Genomic DNA, 10,912 nt, shown 5'->3' on the forward strand with positions numbered 1-10,912 from the left:
TATCTGTTACGCCAACCACGTGAGGTACGAGTTCTCATTCCCACTTACAGCCGAGGAAGCTGCTAGCCAGAGGCGGGGAGTGGCTTGCCCAAGCCCACACAGCGTGTAAGTGGCAGAACCAGGAGTCAAATCCTAGCGCAACGGCTTCTAGAACTTTCTAGGCAATTCCAGGACTCCTCCCCCTGCACCCTACCCACTTGCTTGTTTCTCTAGAGTTGGAACTAGGATGGATGGGCCTAGCACGCCAGCTGCAACACATTGTCATTATAGTAACAGCAGGAATGCTATGGAACCAACAGGAGAAAAAGCCCTGGTTTCGCCCTTTTGATCGGCTACGCCCAGAATCCGGGCTCAGGTCTCCTTGGTGTCTCCTCAGCCTCCCGCCCTCTTGCCTGTTTACAGGATGAAGACTCAGCCGCCGTCTTCCAGGAATGACTAACATCTCATGGCCTGTGTACCTTCGAGGCTGCCCAGATGGCTTCAGTTTTCAGAATTAAAGGGACTCTAATTAACGGTGCAAATATTTACGCTCAAAGCTCCAACAGAGAAAACACAGCTTGCTGTTTTTTCAGAGTAAATAACACAGATGCCAAGGCTCTTGGCAATAACGCAGGGGTGAGATCGCCAAGGATGGTAGGTTCCTGTGAAAGTCCCTTCTGTAACTCAACACACCCGGAGGGTTCGCTTCCCCCCCAAAAGGCCAAAGTTCTATTCAGTCCTCTCAATGGAGACGTCGGCCTCCTCCGGGAGTCGACGATGGACCGCGTCCCGGGGGGAGGATCGCGTCACATGCGTTCATTTAGGAACGAGACCCTTCGGCTCGCAGTCGGTGACCCCGGGGCCGCCTGCTTCTGGAGGCCGGGCCTTTTGCAGGTGCGTCGCCATCTGATCAGAGGGCCTTGCCTGGCACAGGGCCCATCGGACGGCGTGGGTGCCGCCTGCCAAGAGCCGGAAGATGGGCCTCTGCGTCACTCGGGGTCTTTTGTCCCAAATGCCTCTGTACCCTCATCTTCAGTGTGGGCAGGGGTGGGGGGACCAGTCCCAGGGAAAGAGAACACGGGGTCAGGCTGCCCGCCTCCGCCCCAGGCCTCCACAGGGCCCTCGAGTGTCCCTGGGAGAGTGTCCCCCCGGGAGCAAGCGCAGCGGCTCAGAGAAGACTGCGCACCCACCCTCCTCTCCTCTCGGGAGAGATAACGCATTCCCAGACGCTCGGAGGGAACCTGAGAGGGGAAAGCGGAACCCGACCCCATTTATCTCCGCAGGGCCGGGAGCCGCCATGACGCTGCGCCCACGGTGCTCTGGGCGTGGGGTGCACAAAGCCGCAGTCATCTCCGGGGACGGCCCGACGAGCAGTAGGCGTCTTTGTCCCTCAAAAGCAGAGGGTAAGTCACGTCCCCAGGCTACCCTGTGCTCCCATTTATGATACGTTTGATGGCAAAACCTCGAACTCAGAGCATCAGGCCAGGGCCATGGGGACTGGCCTGCTGCTCCGGTCCGCTGTGACGTCTGCGTGGGCCGTGGTGTGGCCCCTTGTGAAAGGTGACCCTGCCATCCATCCCACTCACGCCGAACCTGTCAGTATTTCTGCCTGGAACACGGGCGGCCTTGCTGGGTTGGGGGCCCCTGGACTCTAGGCCACGCTTGGCCCAGCAGTGGGAGGCTATGGGCAGGACCACCCACCCGCAGCCTGGGGTCTGGAACAATGGCCCACTGTTGGCAGCACATTTATTGTTCCCATGGTCTTTGTGGCATCGTTTCGGGGTTGAACGCCCTCTCCCAGCCTCTGCTGCGCTCATGGGCAGGGTTCCCTGGGTGCCAGGGTTGGGTGACGGGTCAGGTAGTGCCCAGAGCGGTGTTTTGGCCCCTCCTCACCACCACCGCAGGGACTTAGTACCACTTGGGGAGTCTCACTCTGGGCAATGAGTCCTGTGGCACTCTGAGAAGCAGGACAGGGTGGGGAGAGGAGGAGAGGGGGGAGAGGGGACCGTCGGGCCCATGTCCTGGCTGTGCGGCTCACTATGGCACCCCTCCCAGCCTTCCCAAACTCACACACAGTGCAGGGATGGCAGCACCCATCTGAGGGGGATGAGCATGCAGTGAACCCCGCCGGGGGGACCTGGGCCAGCATCTGAGCTGTCAGGAGCTTGTCCTGGTGCACCTGTCGGCCGGGCAGCAAACACAGGGCTCCCTCCGGGCAGGGGTCAATGAGTCAGCTCAGCGCTGGTAACAAATGGCACCGCTGGTTGGGCTTAAACCACAGACATTTACTGTCCCCGTCCTGGGAGCTAGAATCCGAGACCCAGGTGTCCCTGGGCTGGCTGCCTCTCTCCTGGGTGTGCAGACGGCGGCCTTCTCCCTGGATCCCTTCGTGGTCCCTCTGTGTGTGTGCCTGACCTCTCATTCTAAGGGCACTAATCACACTGGATTAGACCCACCCCAAGGCAGGATGAGGCACTGGGACCTTAGCGGCTCGGGGGAGGGGGGGGGGCAATCCTGGAACAGTCAGGAGAGAGGGTGGGGCAGGGCCAGAGAGCTGGCAGCGGAGGGGGCTGCCTGGCGGTGCTGTGGCCGCTGGAGAGGGACAGCAGCCTGGCAGGAGTGGCCCAGAGAACAGACAGCCAGTATCTCTGTCCTCTGACCCCAATAGCTGGGCATGTTCAGAGTTCAGAGCGTGGTGGGGACAAGTGTACCCAGTCCATAGGGCTCCCCCGCCCCCAGCACAGGGCAGAGCGGGTGGCAGGGGAGCTGGGCTGCGGAGGCCCTGGCATGGTAGCCAAGCGCTTGGCCCCAGCTGCATGGACAGCAGACTAAACTAAACAAACCAGAGCAAACGAAAACAGGCACACTGGCCACCCGCCTGGTCCTGCCAGCCAGGATGGTCTGAGGGGACCATTCTAAGGAACAAGTCACCCCCCTGCCAGAGGCCCCAACTTCTCACTGGCTCATGGGAGGGACCCTGGTTCCGGGACTGTTTGGGCAGGTTGTCCAGGAGAGCTCGGGGCTCAGAGCCGCAGCCCACAGTTGCCATGAGCACGATGAACCCCAGAAAGATGCTCTTGCAGGTTTCCGAGGACCAGAGGAGAGGGCTGCCCCTTGGGGGCCTGAATCACCCCTGGTGTCGGTGCTAGAGGAGCCCCAGTCGCCCCTCAGGGCCCACTCAGCTCCCATGGCTCAGGGGCCTCCTTTCCACAGCTTCTCAAACAGCTAGAGCCTGCGGTTCTCAGTGGACCCCATGGAAGACTGTCCTGCAGGACTCCTCAGGGAGGGGAGGATGGGCTTGGTCATTTCAGGGAGGGGCTGCCCAGCACCTAACTCCCCTTCCCATTGGAGGATCCCCCAGGTGTGACATCGGTGGGTACCGAGCCTGCTCCTGTGTCAGGGGGTAGGAAATCCTCCAGCTCTATCTCCCTGGCAACTGGGCCATGGGCATGTGACCCAGGCTTGGCCAATCAGATGCACCTTGACCAGAGAGGGCAGGGTTAGGGTTCTCCCAGGACAGTGTGGCACTGCCCAGTGGCTGTGGCAGCCGAGTGCAGCGGCCGGGGGTCCGGCAGCACCATGGAGCGTGGGCCCCTTGCCCGTCCGCTCACGGCTCTCCCAGGCCGCCTTCCTTCCTGCCTCACAGGGTCTTCCATCGTGTTCCTTTCCAGAATGGCAGCCAGACTGGTGTTGGTTGCTTACATTCTGAGGTGCTGAGCAGCTGTTAGTTTTACTGGACTTCTCACCCGGACAATCACAGTTTGCATTCACGCCCAGAAGCCCGCTGGCCTCCGGCACCTCCCTTCTGAGCCACTGGTGTGGCCTTGTTTCAGAACACTGGGTTGTGTAACGGCTTGTTTCCTGCTAGACTTGGGCGCTCAGAGACGACTTGGGGGGCTGCGTCAGGGCCGAGAGCACGGTGGTCCCACGTGCTGGGAGACCACCGACTCACACCCACCAGCCCTTTGTCAGCTCGGCAATCTTGGGCAAGTGCCCGTTCCTTTCTGTGCCTCAGTTTCCTTGTCTGTGAAATGGGGATCCATTATTGTGCCTCCCGCCAGCATTGGCACGGCCAGCAAGTGAGCAAAACGGCAAAAACACTCCGTGCCTCGCCCACGGCGACCATCAGTGAGTGCTGACCAATGTTTTTAACCACCTTACTTCCAGAACCTCGATTTCCCAGTGTCTCCTTGTCCAGACAAACCCCCAGAGGACTTTATGCCTGGAGGAGTATTAAGGCGCGTAGTAAGCTACCATAGCGCCCTTGAGGACAAGACGGAATCTCAAGGCATCCGCTCGGCAGAACACAGCGATGTCTGCCAGCCCAGAACGCCACCCCCACACCCCCGGCATTGCCGAGTTGGGCACTGAAGTGTTTTCCATCTTTAAGGGAGTCTGTAAGGACTGTCAGTGTGGAGCGTGGAGGCCTCCGGGCAGTGAACATTTGTGGAGCCGTTCCTATTGCCCTGGCACAGGTTTAGATGCTGAGGGGACCAGGTTCGGAAAGTCTTTCCCACTTTGGAAATGATATTCTTACGAGGGAAACAGAGAATACGCAGATGATGCCGTGCAGAGAGGAAGGGCTTGGAAGAGAAGTGAAGGAGGGTGAGGATGGAGATGACCAGACGCCACCAACACGGGCCAGGGAGGGGACCTTGGCTTGGAGCTCGGGGTGAATCGGGAGGGAGGCCTGCCGGAATCTGGGGGCCCGGGGAACCCCCGTGCAAAGGCCCCGAGGGCAGCTGGCTGTTGCTTTGACCACGTTTAATTGCCATAGGAAGGCTGGTGCGGGGGAAGGACGCAGAATCCGCCTAGATTTACCAACACGTCTGCAGGCATAATCCCAGGTAAATATTGATTCAGCGTATTTACACAGAAGTATCTTATCACAGGGCGGCGTGAAAGTGACAAAAAAATCTAATTGGTCACGAATTGTTTTACAGCGCCAGGAAGATGACACAGAGGGCGTTAATTACCGCATTTATAGGTTCCCATGGGAGGGAATATACAGAGGTATATACATTTGAAGGAGCACTCACATTTTGCCAGGACTGAAAACTACGTATCCAAATGCCTATGTACCCACCTAAAAAAATAAAATAAAAATCTAGACACACACGATGCACTGTGTTCATTTGAGACCGAGATAACGCTGGCATTTCCAAACGCAGCCTAGTAGTTACTAGTAAATACCCCGGCGGTTTCTCTGAGCGCGCCTGCAGTTTTCTTTTCAAGGGAGTCATTTATCCAAAGCGGAAACTGTGGGGACCAGTCGTCCCATTTTAGAGATGAGAGACCAAGGCTCAGAGGGAGGAGGAGAAACCCAGGTTCCTGGTTAATCAATGGCTTGCCAGGACCAGGATGAGAAATTGCCCTGAGACCCTGCCACAGACTGCCAGTTGCTGCACCCCCTTCCTCCAATATTTATTCTTTGCTTTTTTTCTTAGCAAAAGAACACCTAGTTTTTAGCTGCATGTGACTACCCAGAACAAACATTGCATTCCTGACGGCCCTTGCACCTCGGTGTGGCCATGGGACTAAGTTCAGGCCAGTGGAAATGAGTGAAAGTGTGTGGGCAACTTCCAGGGAGGGGGAGTGCCGCCTCTGCCTTCTCTCTTTCCTGTGCTGGAATGCGTATGTGATGGCTTGAGCTCAGGCAGCTGTATGGGGCCATGAGGTCGATGCCTTTGCTGAACATGACAGAGCAATCTGAGAGAAGGGCCCTGCGTCTCTGATGACTTTGTGAAGCCTTCTACCATCCCTGGAATCCTGAAACACCCACCTCTGGATTTCTCTTATAGGAGAGAAACTTACTTCCACCTCTTTAAAGGTGGCTTTTTTTGCCCCTTGCTGCTGAACCAACACAGGCCTTCCCTGGGTCTCCTCTGAAATACGGCTGTTTAACTCCCTCACGATGACAGAGATGAAGGAACAGCCCCAGAAGTCACAGAGTTCTCTTATAGAAACACTAGAGGCCCGGTGCACAAATTCGTGCACAGGTGGGGTCTGGCCAGCTCATCCCAATCGGGTCTGATCAGGCTGGGCCGGCTGGGGGCAAGGGCTGTGGGCCATTGGCCGGCTGCCCCCACCCCCTGATTGGGGGGGTGGGGGGGACACGATCAGGGGTAGGAGTGGCCAGGGGGGAGGGGCTGCAGGCTGTTGGCCAGCCAGCCCCACCCCCTGTTCGAACTCCTGGTTGAACTCCCTGTTGAACTTCTGATTGAAGGCACAATTTGCATATTAGCCTTTTATTATATAGGATTTCACTTCAGACCTGTGTGAAGCAGTTGCTGGAGCAAACAGCCCCTGCTCCCAGCATGCGGGCCCAGACCGAGGCCTGGAGAACACTTCCCAACAGCACGTTCACACGAGGACGAGTCATGAGGCTGGTGACACATTGAAGGCCATGGCCACTGTCAGCCAGCTTGCCACACCCTCCCTGAGGAAACGCGGGTGTGCGTACGATCTCAAGGCTCCGGGGAAACACTTCCCAGAGGGTCAGCCTCTGGGACAGTTGGGTGCACGGGCCCGTCGAGCTCTGGCCGAGCTTCTGATGTGTCGCGTCACCCATCCCGGGTTCCCCTCGGGGGTGAGATGTTCCCCCCTCTTCCTATCTGTCCGCATTTCCCTCCTCCTCCAAAGGACCCTGCTCTGCCCGCTGAGAGACACAGCATTCATCCCGCCACGTTCCTGCCACGGGGTCACTGGAAGCTCCCAGCTGCCTCCTCTCCTGACCTTGAGAGCCCACAGCGGCATTTCACACGTGTCCTCTGGGCGAAGAGAGGCCAGGTTCTATGTGGAGTCGGATACTTAGGGCCTCCTTCTGCACAGGAAATGGTGGCAACAGCCAGAGAGAGGCCCTGCCAGCTCCCATGGCAGCCGTGAGCACCCGCAGGGGACACTGCCCTGTGCAGGGTCCTCCGTGCTGGGGACAGACCCCTTGTGCAGAAGAAGCAGCTGAGCGAGAGGTTGCTTTGCTCCAGGTCACAGCAGCTGGGCAGTCCCAGCACAGGGACCTAGTCCTGCCTCAGACCAGAGCCTGGGTCTCTATCGCCCTTTCCAGCCTCCACCCTGGGAGGAAGTCATCACACACGGCCCTGAAAGGGAAGCCTGAATCTCAGGCGACAGCTGGAGGAGGAGAGCGGCTTCTCACTGCTAGCTGTGTATCCCCATCCCTTGACCGGGACCCCCTCATGGTCCCTGCACCCCAGTGCTGTCCCATGACTGTCCAGCATCCTGTGGTCAAGCCCATTTCCATTCAGCCCACAGTCACCAGAAGAGGCTCATGCTAACCTTATTTATACTAGGGTGTGATTGACTGATACATGCCTCACTGTTTCCCTTTGGAGAGGCAGGCATTATAATCAAGGACTCTTGATCACCTACAGCTTAGTGACAAAGGAATGGAGACTGAAGGATGCGCCTTCCAACAGGGTAACAAGGGATCTTTCCAGGGGACGCCCTCCAGTTACAGCCCTGTGCTGCCGGAAGGAAGGCACTTAAGGCCAGGTCAGAAGTCCATGGGCTGTCCAGTTAGTATAGGAGTGTCACGCACTCTGCGGCTCCTGGGCAGAACTCCCACCGAGGAAGTGCCCCCGGGAGAGGTGGATGCTGGTGTCTGAACCTGGAGATGTCTGTGCCTGTGTATTCCCTCCCGACGCCGACGGTGCGAACGCTGCATCCAGCCCTGCCCTGAAAGGACCCCAGCGGCACCTCTGCCCTGCCTTCCTCCACCCTCTCCATGAAACAGCTCAGGTGGTGAAGACCGCACGTCCCAGAATTCCTAGCTCCCCTCCCCGCACCATGCGCATCAGGCTGGCTGATTGATGACAATGACAGACGATGCCACCACACCTCGGGCTGATCGGCCGAGGGCCACCGCGGAGGAAGTGGGCTCTCGGACAATCTCAGTGTAGGGATCTCAAAAGTTTGGCAAAACTTTGTTGCTATTTGAGGGCTCCTCTGTAAACATTTGATTGCTCAATTCGAATTCCTCCTTCCTCTGTCTTGACTCTCAGGCGCTTTCAGAACAAACCAAAAATAAAAATTAGTTCTTTTCCAGCTAATTCATTCATTTTTGCAAATCCTCACTCTGTCCCCCTCTGCCCTTGGAACTTGTCTCCCAAAGGAGGTCAGAGGGCCCCAGAGACAGAGGGTCATCCATGGGGGTGTTGCAGCTTTGGCAAGGAAATCTCTGGGAAGGCAGCTGCCCCATAGACTCTGACCTCTGACCTTTGAGGGGGGAGCACAGAGTGGGGGCCACTGAGAACCACCTCCTACCCACTCTGTCCTACAGGAGAGGACACCCCAGCTCATGTCTTGGAATTCTCTTTGGGGGGCAAGGCCTCCTCATTTATTCATTCATTCATTCATTCAATCATAGATGGAGTGATGGAGTGACGTCATTCATTCATTCACGCATCAAAGGATGGAGGGTGGGGCTGGTCAGACCGACCCAAGTCTTGGACTTGGTGGCTAAATTCCCATGAGACAGGAGCAAGGCTCTGTTTCCAGAAATGCCCTCTGCCCTGCCCCAAAGCATCCCAGCTGGCCCCTGATGCCAGGAAGACCCTCAGAGTGCCCGTCTTTCCGAACAGAGTCCCCTCAGGAAGGACGGGAAGCAGGAAGCTACCAGCTGGGAGACCAGGGCAAGTTGTTCTCCCTGAGCCTCATGGTCCTCGTCCACCTGGCGGGCATGGGAGAGGCCCCGCCCACCCAGTCAGGTGGACCAGAACCACTCACTGGGCTGCTCGGAGCAGGATCTGCTGTGGTGCTGGGGGCCGGAGGCCGAGGCCGAGGCCTGGAGCCGGGGAGCGAGCTGCCCAGGCCTCACAGTGGAGGAGGGCGGGCTGGGACCAGGCCCCGCTCTGAAGCCTCCTGTCAAGCCCATTTCCCTTCAGCCCACAGTCACCAGAAGAGGCTCAGGCACAGGGCGGCTCAGTGCTTACAAGAGGAAGCTCAGGAGAGAGGCCGTCACTCACAGCCCCGACGCTACCAGCTGGCAGGTGAGGAGCAGGTGTGACTCCTTCTCTCTGGGCCTCAGCCTTACCCTTACGCGAAATGGGATCATAACAGCAGTAACAGGTGCCAGGCCGGTGCATAGAGCCCTTAACACAACTCACGTGTTTCCCACCAGAGTCCTTTGTGGTGGGCCCTAGTATCAGCCTCATTGTACCAATGAGTAAAACAAGGTACAGGGGGTTAAAGCCACCGCCTCCGGGTGGGGCTTAGCGCAGGGTCTGGCCTCAAAAAAGCCCTGGCATCGGGGCCGACTCATAGGGCCCCGCAAGGCTCAAAGGCATCATTGGTGGAAGGCTCCCCCGGACGCCTGGTGCACTCAGCGCTCAACACAGGCAGAACGGCGCTTCTCAATGGGGGGATGTGGCTTTTGCCTTCAAGGGACATTGGGAATGTCTGGGCACATGCTGGGGTTGTGACAGCAGAGGGCCGGGTACCATTGGCCCCCAGTAGTCCAGGTTTGCTGCTAAACCCCCAGAGTGCACAGAATGGCCCGCAGGACAAGAACGGCCCAGCCCCGCACGTCAACAGCACCGAGGGTAAGAAGCCTGGGGCTGGGATCTAGGAGGCGCCTTACATTAACGCACCCACTGACGGGCCTGCCCACCCTGGGGCGCTTTCCCCGTGGGCTGGTCTGGGCACCACTGGAAGCCGAGTTCCCTGGGTCCTCCCAGCACCTCCCAGGGTCACAGAGGGCAGCCTGGGCTGGCTGGCGGCGAGCGGCGCTCCCCTGGCCCCCACCCCGTGGACCCCGCCTGCTCCTTACTTGCCAGCAGAGGATCCAGCACCGTCTCCTCCATTGGGACACCTCCCGCGTCCTGGCCTCCGGTGGCGCCGGGTTCCTGCGGCGGGTCAGACACCAGGGCTGCACTTCACCTGTGTCGGAATCTTGGGCAAGGTGGCAGAGGCCACTCCTGAGGGCGAGCGGAGTTTGCAAAATGAGTCAGAGGGCGAGAGGGCTCACGGCCAGGTGCTGCACGTGAGGTAATCATTAACGCGCAGCTCAGACACCTCCCCAGGATCCCGCGTGGCATCTGCCAGCCTTAACCGCGGTCTGAGCCACCCACCCAATCAGGGCTCAGCTCAGCCGGTTGCCTGCGGAAGGGGAGGGTGAGGGCCCAGGACCCCTCCTCCACTATCCGCAGGGCTTCAGCTCTGAGAGGGCGGGGCCGATGAAGGAGAGGGGTCCCATTTCACAGCCCGCACTGAGGCCCCTCAGATCACCCTGCTGCCCTTTCCTAAGCGCCTCTTCTGTTCCCTACGCTGTGCCAGCCACTGGCCGGACGTTATCTCCTTGAATATTCTCACCAACCCTGCAAACGAAGGCTTGTGTGTCTCCCTGTCACGGGTGATGGGGGTGAGGCCCAGGCGGGTCACTGCCCAGACAGGGCTGGTGAACAGAAAGGCAGGAAAGGAGTGAATCGTTGCTTCTCCTGGGGTCTGTTTTCTCCGCTGAGAGAGGAGCTGCAGTTGTTTGCAGGCTAAATGTGGGGGAAATGCAGAAACCCCGCTGAGCACAGGTCTCTGAGCACACCGTAGGTGCTCCATAAATGCTGCTGCTTCTCATGTCACCGGGTTGTCTCCAGGCCATGGGCCCTGCCCGCTCTGCTCACTGGTGCGGCAGCACGCGGCGGGCATTGGATGAACGGCTATGTCAGGTGACTTGGCCAAAGCCACAGGGCAGGTGGGTCTCATTCCCAACGACGTGCTTTCAAACAAAGATGCGTTCGGGCCCCGAGATATGCGTCATCTGGGAAGGTGAACCGCACTTCCTTTGCGGGGGCGGGTTTGACAGCAGCAGTCCTGGGAGTGGCCGCGGGGCCCGGTCCACGTGGGCTCCAGGCCAGCCGAGCTGCCTGACATGCCTCCACCGGCACAGATGACAGCAGAGCCCTGCCCGTGGTGACAGCGCGGC

At 58.8% G+C, this 10,912-nt stretch overlaps 1 protein-coding gene across 1 annotated transcript in view; it reads right to left on the reverse strand.

Moving 5' to 3' along the window:
• The window catches only part of ANO1 (anoctamin 1), a 146,577-nt gene extending 136,681 nt beyond the window's left edge, over window positions 1-9,896 (reverse strand). The window contains exon 1 of the mRNA XM_059709794.1: window positions 9,764-9,896. Within this exon, the coding sequence (XP_059565777.1) occupies window positions 9,764-9,797 (34 nt within the window). The 5' untranslated portion in view covers window positions 9,798-9,896. The remainder of the gene's footprint in view (window positions 1-9,763) is intronic.
• Window positions 9,897-10,912: the final 1,016 nt, after the last annotated feature.

The sequence above is a fragment of the Myotis daubentonii genome, chromosome 9 (assembly GCF_963259705.1).
Source record: "Myotis daubentonii chromosome 9, mMyoDau2.1, whole genome shotgun sequence".
Lineage (NCBI taxonomy): Eukaryota > Metazoa > Chordata > Mammalia > Chiroptera > Vespertilionidae > Myotis > Myotis daubentonii.